Source organism: Myotis daubentonii, chromosome 9, assembly GCF_963259705.1.
Source record: "Myotis daubentonii chromosome 9, mMyoDau2.1, whole genome shotgun sequence".
Lineage (NCBI taxonomy): Eukaryota > Metazoa > Chordata > Mammalia > Chiroptera > Vespertilionidae > Myotis > Myotis daubentonii.
In genome coordinates this window covers 4,304,681-4,329,822 of record NC_081848.1, presented here as the reverse complement: position 1 = coordinate 4,329,822, position 25,142 = coordinate 4,304,681, and the positions used below count along the sequence as shown (strand labels likewise).

Sequence of the window (25,142 nt, the reverse complement as noted above, 5' to 3'; positions counted from 1 at the left end):
CTCCAGCCAGGTTCTGTGTCCATGTTCTCTTGCTAGGTTCTCCAGCCAGGTTCTCCAGGTTCTCCAGCCAAGCTCTGTAGCCAGGTTCTGTCCAGGATCTTTTGCCATGTTCTCTCCCTAGGTTCTGTCTCTAGGTTCTGTGTGTAGGTTCTGTCTCTAAGTTCCTGTGGCCAGTTTCTGTGCAGGATCTTTTGCCATGTTCTCTCCAGCGAAGTTCTTCTGTCTCTAGTTTCTGTGTAGGTTCTGTGTCTAGGTTCTGTGTAGGTTCTGTATTCTAAGTTCTGTCTCTTTCTGTCTTGTTACAACTGTATTTATACCAGTTGATTCAGTCCTATCAATCTCTATTACAAAGGTTAGGGCGTTTCTTATCTCCATTCCAGGGAGTAAAGATTATGTAGCTTAAGCATGATTGTTCGTAGTTAAAGTGATTAATTACCCGCCTTGAACTTAGTTGAGGGGTTTTATTCCTTCCCTAACTTCAGGGGAAAATCCCTACCTGGGGAAACAACCTTTCTCAGAGAGGAGACCTTGGTTAAAACACATAGTGCCAAGAAGGTGAGCAAACATTTTAAGAACAGTATGCCATATATGCCAGGTCCCTTGAAACAGCAAGGATGGACCGGCTCCCGGCATTGACCGGAATCGAACCTGGGACCCTTCGGTCCGCAGGCTGACGCTCTGTCCACTGAGCCAAACTGGTTAGGGCTGGGTGTGATTTTTAGAATTGTGTTCCTTCATTGTGGCTTCTACTCCTTTTTCCCTCCTACAGTAATTGTAAATGTAGTTCTTCTGTCTTCTTTCAATGTTCTCGGGAGCCAAGACTTTTGATGTGCTGCTGTTTCTCTTCATTCTGTCACAGCCTTTCTGTCAGACGAGCTGTTTGCTCCGTGGTTTGAGATCATTTGTTGTGCACTTTGTGAGCTCACCTTCTGTAGGTCACTTTCTGTAAGTGTCTCATCCCTAGTTGCCGAGTGGCTTTATTGTGGCTTCTGTCCACGGTTTCTCAGTGGTGTAGGACTGCATTTTTGTACCAATTTCCTGACTTTGGGTTTCCTTAACACATCTTGGCCTCTATACCTACATGTGTCTTGGGGTTTCAGTTATCCATGAAATGTTATTGCCTGCTAGAACCTGGAGTGGGTGGCATGCTTCGTGGTCTCCATGGCTCTCGGGGTTACTTTATTCACCGAGGGAGCATTCTAAAGGCCCACAGATAAATGCAAGCTTCTCATTTCCAGTTTCTAAACTCATGGAGGCCAAAGGCTGCATTTTGTGTCCCTAAATTGATATTAAAACGCAAGTTCCCAGGCCTTTGCCCAGGTCAGGTCCCAGCCTCGACCTGCCATGTGGTGCACTTCTCACTCGGAGCTCCCGTTTCCTTCTGTGTCTGGCATGTGCGATTTTCTCCTTCTGTCTGGCAGAGTTGGAAACTTTTTTTGTCATATTATTTTATTGTTGTAATTGTTGTTTTATATTATTCTAGTATTTATTCACGTTGGCATGGGGTGAGGATCGGGCAGATGTTTTCTTCATTCAGTTAAGTATATTGCCCAAAGTTTTGTATGTGTTTCTTTAGAAATAATTTCTAGAATTTTGATTGTTTGAAAAGATGTGCAGAATTTATTTTTATTTATTTTTTAATCCTCACCTGAGGATATTTTTCCATTGATTTTTAGTGGAAGAGAGAGGGAAAGACAGAGAGAAATATCTGTTGAGAGAAACACATTGATTGATTGCCTCCTGCACGAGCCCCAACCAGGGCCCAGGCTGGGGAGGACCTGTAACCAAGTACGTGCCCTTGACCGGAATCGAACCCGGGACCCTTCGGTCTGCAGGCCAATGCTCTATCCACTGAACCAAACCGGTTAGGGCAAGATGTGCAGAATTTAAATATTGTTAGTTATTATTTAATTATAATTAAATTATTTAAATTATTTTTTAATCCCGATAGCACATATGATTGTTCATTTAAAAATATTATAAAAAATTATCTATCCAAAAAATTGTCAGTTTGAAGGCAAGAAATTATACCTGATTGTTTTAATTTGTATTTCCCAAGTTGTTCATAGAGTTGAGTTGGCTGTCAGTTGGCCAAGGTTTGTCTTTTGTGATTTGTTTGTTTATATCCTTTGCCTTTTTGTCTATTGTGTTGTTTATCTCTTTATTTTTGTTAAGCAGGAGGAGCTCTTTGATTCTCTGGGGCATTAATTTTATACTACTGTTTCTCCTAGCTTCTTTTTTATTGTTATTACTTTATTACTATTTTTTTTCTTTTTGTATTTTATTTATTTATATATTTTCTCTTAGCTTCTTTTTTTTTTTTAAATATATTTTATTGATTTTTTACAGAGAGGAAGGGAGAGAGATAGAGAGTTAGAAACATCGATGAGAGAGAGACATCGATCAGCTGCCTCCTGCACATCTCCTACTGGGGATGTGCCCGCAACCGAGGCACATGCCCTTGACCGGAATCGAACCTGGGACCCTTCTGTCCACAGACCGACGCCCTATCCACTGAGCCAAACCGGTTTTGGCTCTTAGCTTCTTATCTGTTAATTGTCTTTATGCTTTCTTGTGCACTGAAGAACAAGGCAGAAATGTCCATTGTCATTACTTCTGTGTAGTTGTACTCGAGGTCCTACAGTTGTAAGTTACAGAATATATTTTTTTTAAATATATTTTTATTGATATCTTACAGAGAGGAAGGGAGAGAGATAGAGAGTCAGAAACATCGATGAGAGAGAAACATCAATCAGCTGCCTCCTGCACACCTCCCACTAGTGATGTGCCCGCAACCAAGGTACATGCCCTTGACCGGAATCGAACCTGGGACCCAGTCCGCAGGCTGACGCTCTATCCACTGAGCCAAACCGGTCTTGGCAAGTTACAGAATATTTTTAAATAGCAAAATTTATTGCTTTAACCATTTTTGGATATACAGGTCGGTGTCATTAAGTACATTCACACTATTGTGCGACCATCACCACCACCCATCTCCAGGACTTTTATCTTCCTAAACTGAAACTCTGTCTCCACTAAATGAAACTGCTCATCCCCCCCCCCCCCCCCCCCCACACACACACAGCTCCTGGTTACCTCTGGTCTACTTTCTGTCTCTGACCTTGTCTATTCTAGGTACTTCACATAAGTGGGTTCATGTAACGCCTGTCCTTTTGTGAATGGCTTATTTTACTTAGTGTAGATCCTGCAGGGCTTATCCATGTGGGAGCATTCTTCAGGATTTAGTTCCTTTTGAAGACTGAATAATATCCTCTGTGTGTGTGTACAGCATCTTGTTTACCCATTTGTTTGTCAGTGGATATTTGGGTTGTTTCCACCTGCGGCTATTAAGTAACTAGAGGCCCGGTGCACAAAAATTTGTGCACTCGGGGGGGAGGGGGGTCCCTCAGCTCGGCCTGTGCCTTCTCGCAGTCTGGGATCCCTCAGGGGATGACCACCTGCTGGCTTAGGCCCGCTCCCCGGGGGATTGGGCCTAAGATGGCAATCAGACATCCCTCTGGCAGCCCGGCAGCCCTCGGGGGATGTCCACTTGCCAGCGGGGAGCAGGCCTAAACTGCAGTCGGACATCCTTAGCGCTGCTGAGGCGGCAGGAGAGGCTCCTACCACCACTGCTGTACTGGCAGCCATCAGCTTGGCTTGTGGCTGAGCAGAGCTCCTCCCATGTGAGAGTGCCCTGACCACCAGAGGGCAGCTCCTGCATTGAGCGTCTGCCCCCTGGTGGTCAGTGTGTGTCATAGTGACCAGTCATTCCCAGTCCTTCTGCTGTTAGGGTCAGTTTGCATATTACCCTTTTACTATATAGGATAGAGGCCTGGTGCACGGGTGGGGGCCAGCTGGTTTGCCCTGAAGGGTGTCCCGGATCAGGGTGGGGGTCCCGCTTGGGTGCCTGGCCAGCCTGGGTGAGGGGCTGATGGCTGTTTGCAGCTGGTTGCACCCCCTTCAGGGTGGGGGTCCCCACTGGGGTGCTTGGCCAGACTGGGTGAGGGGCTGAGGGCTGTTTTCAGGCTGGCGGGTGACTGAAGCTCCCAACCTCTCCTTTTTTTCTTTTCTTTTTTTATTCTTGGATTTATTTACCTTCTATGGCTGTCACTGGAGCTGAGAGCCGGCTTTAGCTCTGAGGCTTGGCTCCAGCTCTGAGACCTCGGCTACTGAAAGCAGGTATCTGGGCTTTGTTTAGCTTCTATAATTGCAACACTGTTGCAACTCCAGCTCTGAGGCCCGGCTGGCTGAATGCAGGTTTCTGGGGATTGTTTAGCTTCTATAATTGCAACATTGTTTCTTAGAGTGCAGCTCAGTGCTGGGCCGCAGCAGGCGGGGAACCTTGGCTTTCTCCATCACTGGAGCAAGCAAGCCTCCTGTTCGCTTCAGCTGCCTGGCTGCCGGCCGCCATCTTGGGTGGCAGTTAATTTGCATATTGCCTCGATTAGCCAGTGGGAAACGTGTCGGAGGTACGGTTAATTACCATGTTTGTCTATTATTAGATAGGACTAGGGGCCCGGTGCACGAAATTTGTGCACTGGGTGTGTGTGGGGGGGGAGTGTCCCTCAGCCCAGCCTGCCCCCTCTCACATACTGGGAGCCCTCAGGCGTTGACCCCCATCACCCTCCGATCGCCTGATCGGCCCCTTGCCCAGGCCTGACGCCTCCGCCAGAGGTGTCAGGCTTGGACAGGGGACCCCCATCTCCCTCTGATCGCTTGCTCCACCCTCCGCCCAAGCCTGACGCCTCTGACCCAGGCTTCAGGCCTGGGCAAGGGAACCATCATATCCCCCCAATCCCCGGCTCCGCCCCCCACCCAGGCCCCCGCCCAGGCCTGATGCCTCGGCCAGAGGAGTTGACCCTCATCACCCTCCGATCACCAATCACTGGATCGGCCCCTTGACCAGGCCTGAGGCCTCCGGCAGAGGTGTTAGGCCTGGGCAGGGGACCCCTAGCTCCCCGCGGTTGCAGGCTCCGCCCCTGCCCCTGCAGGACGCCTCTGGCTGAGGCGTCCAGCCCTGGCAGCGGGGACCCGCAGCTGCAGCGGCCCCGCGATCGTGGGCTTCGCTTTAGGCCCAGGCAAGGGACCCCTAGCTCCTGGGACTGCCAGCTTCGACCGTGCCCAGCTCCCATCGCTGGCTCCACCCCTACTTCCTGCTATCACTGGCCAGGGCGGAAAAGGCACCTGATTTTCTGATCATGGCTGGGGGGCAGGGCCAAGGCGGCCCCAGGGCCGCCTTGGCCCTGCCCCCCAGCTCTTAGCTCCCCCCTGGGTTTCTGATCACTGTCAGTGGCAGGGGGCTTCTTCCTGCTTTCCCTTTCGCCTCCCTGCATTGTGCCTACATATGCAAATTAACCGCCATCTTGTTGGCAGTTAACTGCCAATCTTAGTTGGCAGTTAATTTGCATATAGCCCTGATTAGCCAATGAAAAGGGTAGCGTCGTACGCCAATTACCATTTTTCTCTTTTATTAGTGTAGATGCTGCTGTGAACATTGGCATTAAAACCCAAGTTCCCAGGGCCTATATACAAATGTCTGTTTGAATCCTGCATTCTGTTCTTTTGGGTATATACCCAGAGGTTGAATTGTTGGGTCATATGGTAATTCTATTTTCAATTAAAAATTATTGATTTCAGAGAGGAAGGGAGAGGAAGAGAGAGAGAGAAACATCAATTATGAGAGAATCATTTACTGGCTGCCTCTTACACACTCCACACCGGGGATCGAGCCCACAACCTGGGCATGTGCCCTGACTGGGAATTGAACTGTGACTTCATGGTTCATAGGTTGATGCTCAACCTCTGACCATGCTGGCCGAGCTCTATTTTCAATTTTTGAGGACCTTCCATATTGTTTTCCACAGTGGCTGCACAATTTACATTCTCACGAACAGAGCACAAGGGTTTCAGTTCCTCTGCATCCTTGTCAGTACTTGTTATTTTCTGCTTTTTTGATACTAGTCATGCTAGTGGGTGTGGAGGGGTATTTTATTGTTGTTTTAACTTTCGCTTCTCGAATGCTGAGTGATGTTGAGCATCTTTCCGTGTGGCCATTTGTATAGCTGCTTTTTACACATAACCCCGATACTAAGTACCCCGATGTTTCCCCTCTTTACTGCTGTGTATTTTCTATCTTATTTGAGTAGAGATTGAGTTGTCAGGTTTCATAAGGAGCCGGATAGGGGTTCCACTGGGATCACATGGGTTAGAGGATGATTGGCTTGTTTACAGACTTGAATCTGTTTATTGAGGAACACGGAGTCTCTCTCATTCTCCTCCTTTTCCGGGCTTTTCGGGAAAGCTTTATAAAGCCTCTGCACTGGGACGCACCCCCGGACATTACATCTTTTATCTTGCTGTTGTGAATGCTGTTTTTCTGTCATTTGAATGGATGATTGATAACGGTGGGTAGGGTAAATGGCTGCAGCATTTTGGACTTGTCCGTGGTGTAGTTCAGATTCTTGAAACCCACCTTCTGCATTATTTCTTCTGTTGCTGATTCCACTAGCTTGGACTCTCACCTCTTATGCGTTTGGAGGCTTTTATAAAACCATAGCTTTCACAATGTATCTCTCTTCCTCCGACCATTTATAAAAATGTTAAGCAAGGTCTATCCTAGATTTTACCGCCAGTATACCATAGTATCTGTACTTAACTATCTCAAACCAAGTTTATTCCTACACCAGTCTCGCATGAATTCCCAGGAGCCCCAATGATTTTACAGCTCCATCTAGGCATCCCATCCTGTGTTCCTATCTAAGTTAACTCCTTCCTTCTCAGCTAAATGCTACCCTCCAGCCTTGTGTTATCTTTTCCTGTTTTCCTCTCTCCTTCTGTCTGCTCTCTCCTTTCCCTTTCCCCCAATTCCTCCTCCTCTGCCGCCTCATCATTTTTCTCCTACTTTTCCCCCTAAATAGCTTTGGACTTGAGTAGGGACTAACTGCTGGCCTCTGCTCATCCCCAGCCAGGACATCACAGGTGACATTTACTATTTTAACTTTGCCAACGGGCAGTCCACGTGGGACCATCCATGCGATGGGCACTATCGGAACTTGGTGATCCAGGAACGAGGGAAGCTGTCATCTTCTGGGGCCGGAAAGAAGAAAGACAAGAAGAAGAAAAAGGAAAAGAAAGACAAGAAGGACAAAGAGACCCCCAGAAGCGCCATGGTGAGCCAGTGGACGCCAGCTCGGAGGGGCCAGGGCTTCCACTGAGGTGATACGGGGGACCGCTAGGTGTGTGCAGCTGGGAGGTGAGGAACAACGATTGATAGTCATTTCTCGATGGTACATCCTCCGGAGTGTGCCAGTCTTCCGGCACTTTTTCTTCCAGCTTCTGAAGTTGTTACTCTTTTTAAACAATTCCTTTTTCCCCCTTGGGAAGCACATATTACAGAAGAGGATTGGCGGGAGGGTGCCCGGCTGAGGAGGGTGGTTTGCGGGAATACTGAGAGAAGTGTTGCCATCTGCCCCCTGGAGAGGGGCACAGGGAGCAGCTGGCAGAGGCCAGGGAGCCTGGGTGAGCCCGTGTGTGTCTCAGTGGTAGGATCCTGGACGTCAGATGAACCACATTGAGCTGTCAGAGCACCAGTGCCTGCCAGGTCCCCGAGAAAAGCTGTAGGGCTTTCTCCACTTCCGGGGGCTGTGCTGCCAGGGCTCTAGGTTAGGGACGAGTAACTGAAATGTGACTGCAGTGGGATAACCGTGGTCTCCAGTGGCTCTTGTGCTCAGATTTGAAGGTGCTTTTTCCATTTTTGCTTTATTTGTCCCTTCAGTATGTTTGCCTTTAGGAGGTAGCATCATCGCCTCATTTTATAGGCAGAGAAGCTGAATGGGATCTGTACTGAGGAGGCCGGGCACTCCCAGCGGCCGTGGCCATGGCTGTGGCCGTGGCTGTGGCAGGGCAGGGAAGCTGCCTCCTTCCCTTCACTCAGGCGTGGGCAGGAGGCAGGCTGCGGGGAGCGTGGGTCGGTGGGCAGGAGCACTGGGCCTACCAACCTTGTCAAGTCCATTGACTTGCCCTTTGTTTATAGTCTTCATTCCCACCCGCGCCTCCTCCCGGGAAGGCTTCCCACCTGCCGTCCTCCCCAAGGCCAGTCTAGCATTGGTGGTTGCTCACGAACTTACCCGGTATCATTCCTGTCACTGCGCACGGTTCTGAGACAGGCCCGGTGGAGTTGCCTGTGAGTGCCTGCAGGCTGATGGCTCTTCCAGGATGTCTTCCTGCCCCGGCACTCTCACTGCCAGGCCCTCTCTTGGCGGCACCAGCTCTGCCTTCGGTAGAAGATGAGGCTGTGCTTCAGGGCGCGGCTCCCAGCAGGTTCCCTTTGCCTCTCCCTCCCTAGCTCATGCTGGCAGGCCTGGAGGAGGTTGGTGGGTTTCCTAGAGTTAATCAGCCACTGGGCTGAAAGCGTGATGGTACCTTAGGCTGGTCTGGCTGGCGATTTTCAGGCTTTGGTTAGTGGTGGAGGCTGTCTCGGGTCAGTTCCTCCAGAGTCCAGGGTAGAGAGGATGTGGTGCCTGTGGTGGCACCCGGGCTGTGGGTCTTGGGGATGCCCCTTCCTCATCGCATGTGCCTGTAGCGCCCCCAGGGTGCCACGTGGAACCGGCCTGTGGGGTTCGTAAGCCATGGGCCTAGTCTAGCCTCCTCTCTATGAAAAGGAAACGGGGGCCAGAACACAAAGCCCAGGGAGCTTTGAGCTCCCTTCCCTCTTTGGGCTGCGTTTTACTCTACGTGGACGTGGGTCTCCGCTAAGGGCTTGCCACGGGCTGCGGTGGCAGGTGTGAACCCAGAGGGCTCTGCCTTAGTGTCCTCTGCATGTTTGTATATCCATCTAGGACACACCGCCTGAGCAGGGACTTCTGCCTTCCTCCTCTCTCCCACCTGGGCTTGCTGATCTGGATCTAGACCAGGACACGCAGGCTAGAAATGAGGGCTCCTTTCAGAGAGGGAAGAGTCCGTGCATGCTGGGGGACCCCCCCTGGGCCCTCCTGGGCACCCCGCCCAGCAAGCTGCAGCCGCTCTCCAGAGGCCCCGCTTCCCGAACCCACCAGCTCTTTGCCGACATGGAGAAGATCTTAGGCAGGGCCCCAGCCCAGTGCAGGACAGAATTAGGTGATCAGCAGGGTCTGGAGAAACCCCAGAAGCTGGCTGAGAAAATCTACCTGGGGTTTTTGGACCCTGAGATAGAAGAGCTGGAGATGAGGACCAAACTCAGCGCTCTGGGCTCCGAGGACAGCGGGCCCCTCCAGCACGGGCAGGAGGTGTTAGAAAGCAGGAGCCAGGCCTCCGTGCACTCCAGGCTCCCTGAAACCAGCAAGGCCCCGCAGCTGGCAGGGGTGCAGCACAGCACTGGCCCTGCGGGGGACAGAGGCCAGAGCCCCACTTCCTCCACGTCCTCCGAGGGGCACCCCTCGCTGTCCCCTTGTTCTTCGGACCAGATGCTGCCCGGCAGGCAGTGCCAGCTGCTCTTGTTGGACAGTGGCCCCGCTGAAGGCCTGCGCTGGCAGGGTGTTTCTGGGGAAGGGGCGGGTGTGGGCTGGGGAAGGAGGAGGCGAGAGCCCCCGGGACTGTGGATGGGACAGGTCTCCAAGCTTGTCGACAAGGACAGCCCCGGGAGCTGCAAGGAAGCAGCGCCCACTGACCCTGGGGATCTCGGGGCCTCAGCGGGAGATCCATGCCAGGGGCTCTTCCAAATACCACCTGACACTCGGGCATCAGAGCCAGCCCAGAGTGCCCCTCCAGGGAGTGCCAGTGAGAGGCGACAGCCCCGAGTATGTCCAGAGCCCCCCGAAGAAGACAGGAGACCCAGTGAGTGTGAGCCGGACTTAGAGAGCAGCGGCAGCAGTGGCCTGGCTTCTCCCCTCGGCTCTCAGGTCATGGGCGAAGTGAATAACTTCCCGTGGGACCTGCAGAGCTCTCAGGGGTCCGGGCGGGGTGGGGGTCGGTCAGGCCCCGGACCCAGAGGGCTGCCCTCCGGCCCCTTCCTGGTGCCCCAGTTGCCCCGCCTGCAGAGCTCTGCTGAGGAGCAGTCAGAGAGCGAAGACTATTCTGAGGACCAGAGGTTCTACCAGCACATCCTGCAGATGGCCAAGATCTCCCGGCGGCTGGAGGGCCTGGGGCTGCCCGAGAGCACGCAGGAAAGGCCGTGCAAAGACCTCGCCAGCGTGGTCTGCGGCATGGCGGCCGAGTCTTCCCGGCTGTCTAGTGTGGGGGAGCACGAGGCCATCAGAGCCCTGGAGAGAGACTCCAGGTTTCTGGCTTGGGGACCAGAGCAGCGGGAGCATCCTCAGGAGGGGGCCCTGGCCCTGGCCCTGGCCCTGGCTGGGCAGGAGGCCGCTCCGCAAGCCTGTTTCCCGCCAAGCAGCAGCCCTCTCAGGCAGGCGCTAGTCGAGCTGAGCACCAACGAAAGGCTCGCTGTAGAGCCAGGCCAGATGCAGCTTCTCCACCAGGTAGGCTTCTCCGCGTGGCCTCCAGGCCGCGGCGCCGCGGCGACGGGGCAGGTTGTGCGGCCGGTAGGTCTCTTACCTGCCATGTGCCCTCCCTTGGTAACGATCGGTCCCTCCACTGCTCAGGGTGGCCACCTGGGGGGTGACAGGGATTTCCCGTCTCTTCCACCGCATCACCTGCAAGAGAGGGTGGAAGGCACCTGGGCTTCCTGAGGCCTCCTAGGCTGGGGAGGTGATGAGTTTTGAGGGTTAGGTACCTCCCCAGGATCTGATTGGAGAGAGAGGTCCTCCTAATCAGACCCTGCCCAGCTCTGGATCAGCCCCTCCTCAGGGTCACACAGAGCTGGAGGGCCATGTCACGGGCGGAGCCCCAGGCTTGCCAGCCAGGAAGCCGCTTCTGCTCCTGGCTTCCCAGGGTTCCCAGAGACCACGTGAACCCGCACCAAGCTGTGCAGGCCCTGTTTGCCTTCACTTCCTCCCTGGGATGGGCCAAAGCGGGAGAGGGCTTTCCCTGTCATTTTGACTCTTTATCCCTTTAACGAGTCACACCATATTCCTCACTTAGAAGAAGTCAAGTTGGATCAGAGACCATGGGGTCCATTTGAATCTCTGGCTGTTCTCTTGCCGGCTATGGCTTTCCCTGGTGTCCCTCAGGCTCCTAATGGCTGGCGTGCACTACTCTCTGCCTGCCCTAGTGACCGCTGTGCGCTATGGATACCCACTGGGCTGAGGTCAGCCTGTAGGTTCTAGTTAGCGCAGTGGCAGCGAGTGCGTCCGCTCTGAGGGACAGCACCATGCGCAGCCATCGCCAGAGGTCATGGCCGTCTCTAGAAGATGACCGGCTAGGCGCCAGGGATGTATCATTTCCCCGCTAACCACGGGTTTGGTAAAGGCCCGGAGAGCAAAGCCCTCAGCATGCCTGTCTCCCTCCCTCAAGCCCCCAGCACATTAGCACATTAGCCACGTCAGGAGGCTGTAATTTTCCATAAATGCAGTGTGGGAAGTATTGTGCTTGCTGCTACACGGGCGGGTTAGGAGCGGGGAGTTGGGGGAACGGGTTTGGTTCGCTCCCATTTCACCTCCGAGAAGCTTGCCTGGGCCCCTCTTCTTCCCCAACCAGGAGGCAAAGGAAAATGCTGGCTTAGGGAGAGCCCGGGCTTCCCAGCCCATCCCTGTCCCCCTGCTGGCTCTCTGACTTTGGGCCAGGGTCTTGACCTCACCAGTCTATTTTGGCTCCTGTGGGGAAGATGGTGGCCTTAGGCAGTGGCCAGAGGTCAGGGAGACGTGACATGGAGGGCACTAGCTCGGTGCCTGGTGCTTGGGTAGTGCTGGCCAGTGTTTTCAGCATCACCTCTTTTCCTGCCTGACGGACACCCCACTCTGGGCCAGGTGTTCGGGAATCTGCAAAGGGCAGGGAGGGGTTCCGTGTCACCTTTCAGGTGGACATCGATGCCCTTCCCCTGCAGGAGGGGGCGCTGTGCAGGGCCCGCCTGGGGTCGGCCGCTCAGCCCAGGCTGTGGGCAAGGAGTGGGCTGTCTGCATGTTCTAACTCTCACCTTCTCCGGTTCCCTTTCTCTCTCCAGTCCCAGTGGGGTGGGAGAGAAATGGAATTTTGGTTGTTTTATACATTTTAAGTTTGTGAAGTGATTTTAGAGAGCTCTTTGTAAATTTGTTCCCAGACGCTACCCTTGCCTCTGCTTCTAAGCCCAGACTAGTGTGACGTGAGTCCCTACAAGAATTGTGATTCCATAGTGTGGGGTCGCCCTGCACCACCTGCATATGCTCTTTGCATTCATGACCTCATTTGAACTTCTCCACAGACTTGCAGTGATAGGACACACATCTCTGTCTTTCCTAGGGGTAAACTGAGGACCAGGAGCGTGGGGGTAGCCCGGGTCTCAGGCTCCGGGTGCTGGCCTGGCTCTCCCGCCCTGGCTGGCGTGGAGCCGTCGGAGAGCAGGGAGGAGCAGGCTTCTGGAGGGCCTCCATCAGCCGCTTTCCTCCTCAGTGCAGGGGGGAAGGGAGCCCCTCTTCTGTTGCTCACGTTTATTGTTCGAATTAATATTTAAGGACAGACATGCCCCTATTACACAGTCAGATAGCACCAAAGGCATCTGACAGAAGACAGCAGTTCTCGGGGGTGCCCCTCGCCGAGCACCTGCTCGCTTCAGTGTTGACTTCATATGTGTAAGCAATGTGCTTGCACTGCCTTTTCCCCATTCGTCAGTTTACACTTGATCTGTAGAGACTTCTCATCCCGGTAGATGAGCTCCCGGCTCTGCTCCCCTCCCTGCCCTTCCTGTGGCTCCTGGAAGGGCACAGCCCTGCAGCCTCCGCCAGTGGCAGGGGCATGTGTGCTGCGAGGCAGCGGCAGGGGCATGCGGTCGGAGCACCAGCTGTGGTTTCTCAGGCTGGTAGGGCGGTGATTCTGGAGGCTGTGTTTCATGAGCAGCCCCTGGAGGGAGGTGGTTTGAATTTGAGTGACAGGATGTAGATGTTCCATTTTTGTATCTGTCTGCACCTCACAGAGCCACCTGGTTTCTTAGGTTTATAACAAGATGTTTTCTGTTGACCAGGCCCTGGGCTCCTCTCTAGCCCCAGTCCACGGTCCCCTTGGGGGCCTGGCTCCCTTACGAGGCCTCGGGGATGCCCCGCTCTCTGCTCTTCGTGCCTCTCACAATGTGAGCTTGGGGAGCTCCATGGAGTCTGGTCAGCTTGGAGAACTCACGCTGGTAAGTGCTTTTCATACGTTAAGTGTATTGAGTGACTGTGGGCCTCCTTGTACCATGCTAGGAATTATGTGGCCCACAGATGAGAAACAGAGGGCAGGGGCCGAGTCTTCAAAGCTCATAGTCCAGTTGGGAAGGGGCGTCACACCTGTGTGCTGCTGGAAGTGGGCTCTCCCTGGCACGGCCCTACACCCTAGTGTCCTGCAGTCCTGCAGCCAGGACTGTGGCCACCGGGAAGGAGGGGTCCGTGTGCACGCAGGTACCAGGGTCAGCTTTGTGGATGTGGCCGGCTCCCATGGAGGAAATGTAAACCGAAAGAGCGGGGAGAGCATTCTGAAGGTCACCTGAAGGTCTTCCTTGTGAGTCCCTTGACTTTCTTTCTCTATTTTGGAGCCTTTGCAGGGTCTCAGGACTTCTACTCATATGCAAGGTCTCTTGGGCTCCATCCATGAGGACAAGAATGCCCTCGGCCTCTTGGCTTTAGGGGAGGAGACCAGCGAGGAGGAGGCGGAGAGTGATAACCAGGTACTGACGCATCCTCCTCCTGGCCCGAGGACTCTCGGTGCTATTTTTTTTTTTTTGGAAAAGTTTTTGTTGTGGTAAAATATATATAACATGAAAGTTACCATTGTAACTAATTTAAGTATACAATTAGGTGGCCTTAATTACTTTTTTTTCCATTGTTTTATTGCTTAAAGTATTACAAAGAGTATTATATATGTCTCCTTTTTTTTCTTCTCCCCTTGACCTTTCCCTGGCCTCCCACGCCCCCCAGTGTCTTGTGTCCATTGGTTATGCTCTATGCATGCATACAAGTCCTTCGGTTGATCTCTTACCCACCCCCAACCCTCCCCAGCCTTCCCGCTGTACTTTGACAGTCTGTTCGATGTTGCTCTGCCTCTGTATCTATTTTTGTTCATCAGTGTATAATGGTCTTAATTATCCATAAATGAGTGAAAAATATGGAACGCTTCACGAATTTGCGTGTCATCCTTGCGCAGGGGCCATGCTAATCTTCTCTGTAGCGTTCCAATTTTAGTATATGTGCTGCCGAAGTGAGCACGGCCTTAATTACTTTTACAGTGTTGTGCAGTTGTCACCACTGTCCATTTCCAGACCTTGTCCATAATCCCAAACAGACACTCTGTGCCCTGAGCGATAACTCCCCATCCTTGCTCTCCCGGCCCCTGGCAGCCTCTCATCTCCTTCCTGTCCCTGACTTTGCCTATTCTGTACGTTTCCTGTGAGTGTAATCACACAGCGTTGTCCTTTAATGGATGGCTCTTTTGTGTGGCATAGCGCTCCTGCGGTTCCTCCACACTGAAGCATGTGTTAGAACTTCGTTCCTCTTTATGGCTGAATTATCCTCCTTGTAGGAATAGACCCCATTTTGTGTATCCGTTCATCTGTTGACGAACACTTGGGTGGCCATCACCTTTTGCTAACCGCTGCATGACTTTGAAAATAAGTACAAATGATGTGGCTGCCCCCAGCTTCCCTCCTGGCCTGGTCTGTATACCTCTTCGGTCTGACTGAGAACATGTAACCCACAGAGAGCCCGACCCTCACTTGAGCTGTCCAGTTTCCTCCAGCCAACCACTCATAATCGTTTCTGTTTCAGAGTGTCCGCAGCTCAAGTGAGCTTCTTAAGAACCTGCACCTGGACATTGGGGTCCTGGGGGGCAACTTCGAGTATGAGGTAAGGTCCTAGGGCCCCCGCAGCAGATGTTGCTTAGCCTGGTGTGTCCCTCCTCGCGGCGCGCGCCTTTCTCCCTGTGGAATGTGTGTTAGGAAAGAGAACCGTTTGTCCCACTCCTGTCCAGATAGGACTTCTGGGGCTTGGGGAAGCACAAGAGGGGAAAGGAATTCATCTATTTATTCATTTACCAAATAACCACCATTTATTGCACGTTTCTACAAAATAAGGTACTTTGCTAGGTGTGTAGGTCATAAAATGCCTAAATTAGATGTGATTCCTGCCCTACAAGAGCTTATAGTCTCACAAAAGAGAGACCCAAAGGGCTGGAGTGCAGAGTAGATGCAGTGAGACTGCCAGGAAGTAACAGAGGCCCGGGAGGGAGCGTGGCAGTCTCATCCATTTGGATGGACCAGGAGAGCTACTGAGAAACTGACCTCTGAGGTGAGTCGAGAACAATAGGCAGGGCTAGACAAGCAGGGTGAGTGGTGGGAGAAGTCCAGGTGCAGGGCACTGCACAGCAGGGGCAGGGTGTGGGGTGCGTTTGAGGAAGAGAGGATACAGGACGTATGTGGGAGAGGACTGAGACAGCGCTGTAGGTGGGCTGGGTTGGACTGTGGAGGACCGGTGCCAGCTCCAAAGTTTGGATTGAATGGCAGGCGTTGGCAGCCATCAGAGGTTTCAAACAGGTGTGACTTACCCAGCTTCTGCACACTGGTGGGATGCTGGTGTTACGGGCCACTGTGCACAGGTGTGACTCACCCAGCTTCTGCACACTGGTGGATGCTGACTGGTGTTACGGGCCACTGTGCACAGGTGTGACCTCACCCAGCTTCCGCACAGTGGTGGGATGCTGGTGTTACAGGCCACTCTGAACAAGTGTGACTCACTCAGCTTCTGCCCACTGCTGGGATACTGGTCTGTATATGCCACTGCACAGGTGTGACCTCACCCAGCTTCCGCACACTGGTGGATGCTGAATGGGTAACAGGCCACAGTGCGAGGCCCTGTGGAGATACAGGTGTTACTAAGGCCTGGGTCGGGCTGGCCTCAAGGAGTTTGCAGTGGAGAGAGAGAAAGGATTAGGTTCTTGGCGTTCAGTAAGTGATCAGTCAGTGGTAAGGAAATGAGGATGTAGGAAGCTCTGAGCAGGGCAGCATGTACATGAACTTGGCACAGGCTTGCAGGAGTCCTGAGGGAAGGAATTACTGGTCTAGAGGTCAGGAGAACTTGGTGGAAGAGAGGACAATTGGCCTGGGTCTTCAGAAGTGGGTGAGTGTTGGAACGGGGAGGATGTGAGGATATGTTAGACATGCAAATATCTTGAGCCCAAGGCCTGAGAAATGCAGAATATGCTTGGGAATAGTTTCTGGAAATCCCACCCCCAACAGTCCTATTGCTTTTATCTCTCTCCCTGGTCTGGCCTTCACTGCCACCAGGATGTTCCTTATAAAAACAAACAAACAAAACCCCAAACTTACCATATTGTTGTAATACCCCAAAATTCCAATGCACTTTTGTACTTGAAAAGGAACAAGATACTGTATGCATTTTGGTGTGCATTCATTTTTAACAATTAGCATTTCTCTCAATATATCCCCAAAGTATTCACACAACTACTAAATCATGAGGTCAGCCACTCAGATTTCCCCAAGCATTTAGTTACTGATTGCAAGCTTAGTTATGCTTCCCCAAGCCTAACATGCCAAATTCTTCTAAATTCTTTAAACGCTTTAAAATGAAACAGGTCATCGCATTTCGTTAGAATGACCACAAAACTGACCGCTAAACAACAGTGCTTGTGCCGCAGATTTAAATTTGTTTTCTTACGACCTCTTACTATTATGTCCTTCTCCCTTACCACGGCCCTGTTAGTTCTGACTCTTACGCCTTGGTCCTCGGCCGCCCTCAGAGCCAGGGCTGATGCCTCGGGCCGGCGGAGGTTGCGGTGTTGGCTGACAGGCCCTGAGTCACGGGAGGGTCTTCACAGGTGATCCTGCTTGAGCCATAGCAGGCCCTCTTACAGTTAGGCTTTCTCTAGAAGAGCAGTCGCCAACCTTTCGGACCTCATGGACCACCGGTGGTCTGCGGACCACCAGTTGGCGACCGCTGCTCTAGAACGGTCCGTGTTGTTGGCTCTGCATAATCAGATGCGTTTGGATTGTGACTTTGACACTTTTTTCCAAATGTGACATTTTTTCTGAGTGTCCCGTTTTTTTCATCAACCTGATCTGTGTCTGTGTTGAAACTCTTCCTTCCAAATGGGGCCTGGTCTGCTTGCATTAAATCCCAAGCCTTCAGTCTGTTTGCTTCCTCAAATGGCAACTTTGTTCCTCTTGTTGACCATCAAGACCTTGTAATGACGGTGGAATCAGCAGCTCAGGGTCTGAGCCCGGGAGGAGGACGTGAGCCGGAAGGGGGTGGCTTTGGGAGAAAGGATGGTCTCCCCGAGACGGAGCAGATTGAGAGTGGAGAGCCCACCCTACGCCCGTCTGTGTGTCAGCGCCTGCCCCCTGCCTGGACCACAGGAAGGGCATGGGCAGGTTTTGCTGAACAGCGGAGGGAATGGAGCGGTGAGGGAGTGAGCGGGCTACGTGGGGCAGGGGGCCTGGCAGGCTGTGCTGTGCTTTCTTCCCGGGGCTGTCCCATGGCCTGGGGAGAGGGGACGCTTGGTCTCTGCTGTCAGCAGGTGGATTGAAGATCCCCAAGTGGGTCCATCCTCATGAACTTTGACTTTGAGCTGGTTAAGTTTCGCTTTATCATTTTTACTTTACAAGTGTCATAAAAGCGGGGGAGGGGGGTGGATTTTCTTTGACACGTCCTGGATTTCCAAGAGCTTTCCTTCTGATGATGATACGCTGTTTTGAGTGAGTGGACGCTTTTACTCATATTCCGTCTACCCTCTTTAATATAAACAGGCAGCCGTGTGGTGGGGGCAGTGCCTGGAGTGGGAGGTGTTGAACACTTTCCACCCTTGTCTCCAGCGTCTCAGTAGATATGGTCATGTTTGCCACGGGGGTGTTGGATTCCTGTGCTCTAACGGCAGGCAGGCAGGGCAGGCAGGCAGGACCGAGGCGTTTCCTGTTGGGCAGGGCAGTGGCGGGATGAGCGGGGAAAGGGCGTGTTGAAGAAGTTGACAAGGCTGCCTCTGCCTTGTGGACCACGCCCTCTGAAAACAGCTGTTGTCCAAGTTTCTAGACCATAGCTCTCAAGGTGCCACCTCTTCACGCTCGGGCGTCTCAGGCCGCCCTCGAGGAGGGCTCCTTCAGGTCTGCCCTGGCTCGTTGTTGACTGTCACTTGCTCTGGATTCCAGGAGAGGGCAGTAGGGTGGCAAGAATGACTCTCTCCTTCCCCCTCCTCTCCTGCCTTCACCTTAAACCCATTTCCAGGCTGTGACAGCTTCAGAAGGGAGAGGCTCGAGAAACAGACACTGGAAATGGTGTGAGGGAGAGGGGGGCGGGAGGGTGGCGAGCTGGCCTCGTGTTGCTGGTGAGAAGCCGTCTGCTGATCCCAGGAGTGGAGGGAGCTGGGCTTTGGATTAATGGATGATGTCAGTGCGACTGGAAGGTGCTAACAGCACCAGGGAGAAGTGCAGAGAAGGGTGGGAACGAGATGCGGAAAATAGACTGCACTGATGATTGACGGGGGCGGGGGGGGGGGGGCTCTCCCTGGAACAAGATGTAGCCTTGGACACCGTGCTCAGCACCCCGTCCTCCAGGCCCTCTCTCCTGGGCTGTGTGCCTGGCAGGACCTGCCTTCATGCTCTGGGACCCTCGTGGCTTTTGGGGTGTGTGTTAAACATGAAATGGTTCTTACAGGTACTCTCCCACACCCCCTCCCCATGCAGATGCAAGGTCTTTTTTGAAAAAGCCGCAGAAATTTGCCTTGAGATACCCATGTCCCTGGGGCTGGGCCCTGAGAGAAAGGAGTCTGACCACAGATGAGCTGAGAGCAAAGCTGTGCCCGGGGGTGCAATCCCTGCCCTCCCCACCCCCGTGTGCCCCTTAGAACACCGACCCAGGAGACGCATGGGCCGGAGGGAGTCTGGGTAGGGCCTCGGGCCTTGGGGTGTGGTGTGAGGAGGAGCAGGCCCAGGGAAAGGAGAGGAGCGTGTTGTCTGACGGGCTTTGTACACACTCATCTCACTCATCCATCTGTGGGTGGTCTGCGAGGATTGTGTCTCCCGCTGCTGTCCTTCCCGGCACGGCGCCTCTGGCGGTCACGTGCGGTCGCCATGGACGCAGAGTGTGCCAGCTCACTTACTTGAATGTTAGCCACGTTTTAATAGGGTAACATTTAGGCAGACAGAAGCGGATAAGCCCCGCTGTGGGAACATCTTCTTTTGAAAATGAAGCTTCCGAAAGGCCTGGCTGGGCAGCGGCCTGTGGTCCAGCCCTGTTTCTCACGTGGACCTGGTGTCCTCCGGTGTTGGGTAGGCTGCTTGTTTCCCATCATCTTGAGTATTAGTGGCTGGCATCTGTTCAGCTGCTTTTCATTTAATGAGCAGAATAAGAAATGTAGTCTAATCCCTCACAGCCATGTAAGGTAAGGAGCCGGTCTCCCTTTCGTAGAGTGGGTGCTCCAATCGCAGGACACCCGCCTCCCCCCTACTTGTTTCTGCAGTTCCTGACCTCCCGGCCTCCGCCTCCCTCCCCTCACCTGGGCTGGGAGAGGGCGTGTCCGGTTGAGGCTGTCTTAGCCACGGTTCAGCAGATGGCTGTGGAGTTTTCACAGTTTATTTTTAAAAATTCAGTCAAGCATTTTCTATTGTGTGCCAGGCAGTGAGAATAACGGGGCTGATCTGGTGGAGGAAACAGACAAGGAAACCAGCAATTATAATGCAGTAGTTGTTATAGAGGTACTCTCCCATCCCCCTCCCCATGCAGATGCAAGGTACCTGTATAGAGCATGGGGAAGGCTCATCTCAGGACACCTGCCCCAGGGATGGAGGATGTGATGCTGTGAAGCTGTGAGGACTAGTGCGGGGGGGGGGGGGGGGGCGGCATGGGAGGGAGAATTAAGAAGGTGCGAGGCAAAGTAGGAAAAAAAGCATGATGTTTATTCAAAGGCAGGAAGAGAGGATGTGTGCAGGGTGTGGCTGGAGAGGACCCATGTGGAGGAGGCAGGGGCTGGACCGGTGAGGAGAAGTGAACATGTCCTGAAGGCCATGAGTGCTCTTTGTCCCCTATTTCATGATCTGCTGCCTTTATTTTATTTTTTATTAAAAAAATGTTTATTGTTGAGAGTATTACAGATATTCTCCTTTCCCCCCCATTCCTCCCCTCCAACTAGTTCCTGCCCCACCTTAGACCTTCCCCACCCTATTGTCTGTGTCCCTGGGTAATGCATATATAAGATCTTTGGTTAACCCCCCCCCCCCCCCCGAGATTCGTCAGTCTGTTCCATGTTTCCATGCCTCTGATTATATTTTATTCATCAGTTTATTTTGTTCATTAGATTTCTTATTTGTTTGATTTTTAGATTCAATTGCTAAATATGTATTTATTGCCATTTTATTGTTCATATTTTTGATCTTTTTTCCCCCCTCTTTTTTTTTTTTTAAATATATTTTATTGATTTTTTACAGAGAGGAAGGGAGAGGGATAGAGAGTTAGAAACATCGATAAGAGAGAAACATCGATCAGCTGCCTCCTGCACAGTCCCCACTGGGAATGTGCCGGCAACCCAGGTACATGCCCTTGACCGGAATCGAACCTGGGACCTTTCAGTCCGCAGGCTGATGCTCTATCCACTGAGCCAAACCGGTTTCGGCCCCCCTCTTTTCTTTTTCCTCTTCTTAAAGAATACTCTTCAACATTTCATGTAATATTGGTTTGGTGGTGATGAGCTCCTTTAGCTTTTTCTTGTCTCTGAAGCTCTTTATCTGATTTTCAATTCTACATGATAGCTTTGCTGGGTAGAGTAATCTTGGTTGTAGGTCCTTGCTATTCATCACTTGAAATATTTCTTGCCACTCTATTCTGGCCATAAAGTTTCTGTTGAGACATCAGCTGACAGTCGTAGGGTACTCCCTTGTAGGTAACTAACTGCTTTTCTCTTGCTGCTTTTAAGATTCTCTCTTTGTCTTTAATATTGATGTGTCTTGGTTTGGGCCTCTTTGGGTTCCTCTTGTTTGGGACTCTCTGGGCTTCCTGGACTTGTAAGCCTATTTCTTTTACCAGGTAGGGGAAGTTTTATTTCATTCTTTCTTTTTTCTTTTTCTTCTTTTTTTAAAAATATATTTTTATTGATTTTAGAGAGGAAGGGAGAGGGGGAGAGAGATAGAAACATCAATGAAGAGAAAGAATCATTGATTGGCTGCCTCCTGCATGCCCCCTGCTGGGGATTGAGCCCACAACCTGGGCATGTGTCCTTGACCAGAATTGAACCTGGGACCCTTCAGTCCACAGGCCAACACTCTGTCCACTGAGCCAAACCAGGTAGAACTATGTCATTATTTCTTCAAATAGGTTTTCAATATCTTGCTCTCTCTCTTCTCCTTTGGCACCTCCATAATGTGAACGTTGGTACACTTGAAGTTGTCCCAGAGGCTCCTTATATTATCTTCATATTTTTGGATTATTTTTTCTTTTTGCTCTTCTGATTGTTTTTTTTGCTCCCTCATATTCCAAATTATTTATTTGATTCTCAGAATCCTCTACTCTACTGATGAATCCCTGTAAATTATTCTTTATTTCAGTTAATTATGCTTAATTTTTGACTGGTCCTTTTTCATATATTTGAAATTCTCACTAAGATTCTTGAAAGTCTCACTAAGTCCCTTGAAGCTCCCATGAAGATCCTTGAGTAACCTTATAAAACCATGGTTTTGAACTCTGTATCCAGTAGTTTTCTTGCTTTCATTTCTGACATTTTTCTTTGTCTCCACATTTTGGCTACTTCCCTATGTTTGTTCCCATGTGTTAGGTAGAGCTGCTATGTCTCCCGGAATTGGTAGGGTGGCCTCTTATAGTAGGTGTCCTGTAGGGTCCAGTGGCTCAGCCTCTCCAGTCACCTGAGCTGGGCACTCTGGGTGCCCTGTGTGGGCTGTGTGCATAGTCTTGTAGTTGAGCCTTGATTGCTGTTGGCGTCACTGGGAGGAACTGACCTCCAGGCTAATTGGCTGTGAGGACCAGCTGTGACTACAGTGGAAGAGCTGCTGTGCAGGAGACACCCTGTGGAGCAGGACTTGCTTCAGTGGGGCTTTTGTGCTCACTGAGTCTGCCCCTTGAGTGTGTCACTGGTGGATGTGTAGAGTTGTAATCTGCTATGGTCTGAAGCTGTCCACGAGGTGCACTGGCTCTGGGGCCTCCCGGGAGGTGCAAAGTCAGCCACTGCCAGAGGCCACCTGGCAGGAGCTACAGAGAGATCTACAGATTGCTGCTATTTGTATTGGGCTTGGAGGTGCCCAGGAGAGGCCACGCTGTGAAGCAAGTCAGGCTGGTGCTAGTGCCGGATCTTGGGCCTCTTATTGATAGATTTGGGGCATGCTCTCACCAGCTGCTTCTTGTTTGAGAGATTTGGGAAAGTCTGAAACCTGAGCCAGGACAGGCCATTTGTATGGAAAAGCCTCTGCAGACGGCTTGGGTGGGGCAGGGTCTCAAGGAATCCAAAGTGTGGGCCAAGCTGATGGAAATTCAGATATGGCTGCCAGTCAGCTCTGTGACTGGGAAGGTTCCAGCACCAGAACAATGATCCCTGTGAGCACCTCCTTCTGGGAGAAAGCTGCCTCCAGAGTTTGTGCCCTGATGCCAGACAATCTAGTTCTTCTCCAAGTGTCCCAGATTCCTTTCAAGCCGCTACCCTGGCACTGGAGCCCAAAGGGATCGAGTCTGAGTAAGTTCGTGTGGCAGCCCTTTAAGAGGAGCTGCCTGGGACTCCAGCAGCCTCCATGTCACTCAGCCACAATCTCCACTGGTTTTTACAGCCTGAAGTTATGGGGACTTGTCTTTCCAGCTCTGGAACCCTGGGCTGGGAGTCTGGTGTGGGGCTGGGACCCATTGCTCCTCATGGGCAGCTTCCGCAGAGATGATCTCACTCCCAATTAAAAACATGCCCCATGTGGATGTCGGACCGGCCCGTTCCGTGCCTCCGCCCCTCCTACTAGTCTCAGTGTTTCTTCTTCTTTAATTCTCTAGTTGTAGGACTTCATTTAGCTAGATTTCAGGTGGTTCTGAATCATGGTTGTTCTGTATTTTAGCTGTAATTTTGATGTGGTTGTGGGAGGAGGCGAGTACTGGCATTTACCTATGCTGCCATCTTGGGTCTGCTGCCTTTTTTTGATCCTGAGGTGAGCATGGCTGGGGGATCGGCCTGCTTCTGATGAGTGAGGCAGTGTGGCTGCCAGACACCCTCGCCTATCCCAAGGACCCCCGCCTCCTCCTTGGAGTCCTTGGAGCCGCCCAAACTGGTTGTGCTGCAAGCTGGCCACTCTTGGGGATGTTGAGATGAGGAGTCTGCCTCGCCCTGAAGATGCTTGTCTTGAAGAAGAGGAGCTTATCCTGCTGCTTCTCTCAGCTCTGTGATTGAGGCCTGTTCCTCCCATGTGGCAGGTTAGGGGTGTTGCGAGGACGGGCAGCACTGGCGGGTGCCCTGCCTCCATGCTTTTCTCCCTGGGTGCGTCACCGCCAGGTCCAGTGCCCTTCGCTCGGAGCAGTAAAGGCTCCTAACCCAGGCCACCTGTGACGTTTCACTTTTCTCCATACTCACCTGAATTCCTCCAGGGCCATCCACGTCTTGTTCATATTTAGGTCCCCAAGGTGGTGCTTGGCACATGAGTCTCAGTGAATGAATGTGTGGGTCTTGTCAGAACACAACAGTTAATATTTATGGAGCAGTCATGGTATGCTAGGCACAGTTGTAAGTTCTTTAGCTCCACGACTGTTGCTCATTTCATCTTTCCAATAACGCTATGAGGCAGGCCTCCTTCAATCCCTGTATTTTTGTTGTTAAAATCCTTACCCAAGGATATTTTTCCATTGATTTTTAGAGAGAGTGGAAGGGAGGGGGAGAGAGAGAGAGAGAGAAACATTGAAGTGAGAGAGACACATTGACTGGTTGCCTCCCACGCATGCCCGACTGGGGTCCGGAATCAGCCTGCAACTGAGTTATGTGACCTGGACCGGGATTGAACCCGGGACTCTTCAGTCCGAGGGCTGATGCTCTATCCACAGAGCCAAACTGGCTAGGGCTGTATCCCTGTATTTTAGAGGATAAATGGGCAGAGAGTTTCCTTCTGAGAGGCTGCAGTTCCCTGCCTCTCCTTATGGGCCCTGGCATGTCTGGGCGGCTGGTCAGTGGACTGCTGGACCTGCAGGCAGGCGCCTTGGCTGTGGGTGCAGCAGCCCCCTGACAGGCAGCGTCAGTGGATGCTGTGCTGGGGCTGCTCCTTGGGCCTGTGGACTCTAGTTGTCAGGCCCCCTGTTTGGGTGACTGGGGCAGGGAGGTCTCAGATGTTGTGCGCACTAGCAGCTCAGGTGTTTTCTGGGGGAAGGTGTCCCTGCCTGAGCTCAGGAGAGGTCACTGGCTGCATTTTGGGGCAGGGAAGGGGCCCTGTGTTTATTTAGACCAGCTCAGCTCCAAAGGTTTCCTCGTCTTCAAAGCGAGGTGTGTGTGAGCAGCAGGTGTGAAGCGAGGTGTGTGTGAGCAGCAGGTGTGAAGCGAGGTGTGTGTTAGCAGCAGGTGTGAAGCGAGGTGTGTGTGAGCAGCAGGTGTGAAGCGAGGTGTGTGTCAGCAGCAGGTGTGAAGCGAGGTGTGTGTGAGCAGCAGGGTGCAGCAGTGGCGGAGTCCGCTGCCCAGGTTGTTTTTCAGGAGGCCCTCGTTGAGGGCCCGGGGCAGGTCAACAGCCCCCAGCTGCTGGACTTTGCTCCCCTGTGGCTCCTGCCACGGCCGTGTTGCTAATGGAGTGGATGGGGTGCAGCAGGCCCTGGAACAGGGACATTTCTATCTGATGTCCGCCACGCCCCCCCCCCCCCCCCCCATTCCTCAGAACTGCTGTGGCCCGAGGCTTCCTCCTCAAGCGTCCTCCTTCCATTCCTCCAGTCGCAGGTCTGAGACGCGTGTTCGAAGGCTTCCCTCCCTCCTTTATCCTTCACAGTAAATGGATGGCACCCTGGCCCATCCTGGCACGTGTGCTCAGAGCCTGAGTGGGTGCTCCCACGAGGACCCATCCCAGGGCCTGTGCAGGGGGCTTGGGCAGTGGCTGCACCTGCTGCTGTGAGGAAGGTGTCTTCCCTGCTGCCTTTTAAAGATGAGAAATAGAAATCCTA

The 25,142-nt window shown here is 52.4% G+C and overlaps 1 protein-coding gene and 1 non-coding gene across 2 annotated transcripts in view; one reads left to right on the top strand and one right to left on the bottom strand.

Annotated features, from left to right (window-relative positions):
- The window catches only part of CEP164 (centrosomal protein 164), a 72,133-nt gene that overhangs the window by 18,426 nt on the left and 28,565 nt on the right, over positions 1-25,142 (top strand). The window contains exons 4-7 of the mRNA XM_059710632.1: positions 6,965-7,169; positions 13,025-13,180; positions 13,571-13,702; positions 14,799-14,876. Coding sequence (XP_059566615.1) covers positions 6,965-7,169; positions 13,025-13,180; positions 13,571-13,702; positions 14,799-14,876 — 571 coding nt within the window. The remainder of the gene's footprint in view (positions 1-6,964; positions 7,170-13,024; positions 13,181-13,570; positions 13,703-14,798; positions 14,877-25,142) is intronic.
- On the bottom strand, positions 14,134-14,240 carry LOC132242500 (U6 spliceosomal RNA). Its single transcript, XR_009454664.1, has one exon. It is a non-coding gene; the product is annotated as a U6 spliceosomal RNA (small nuclear RNA).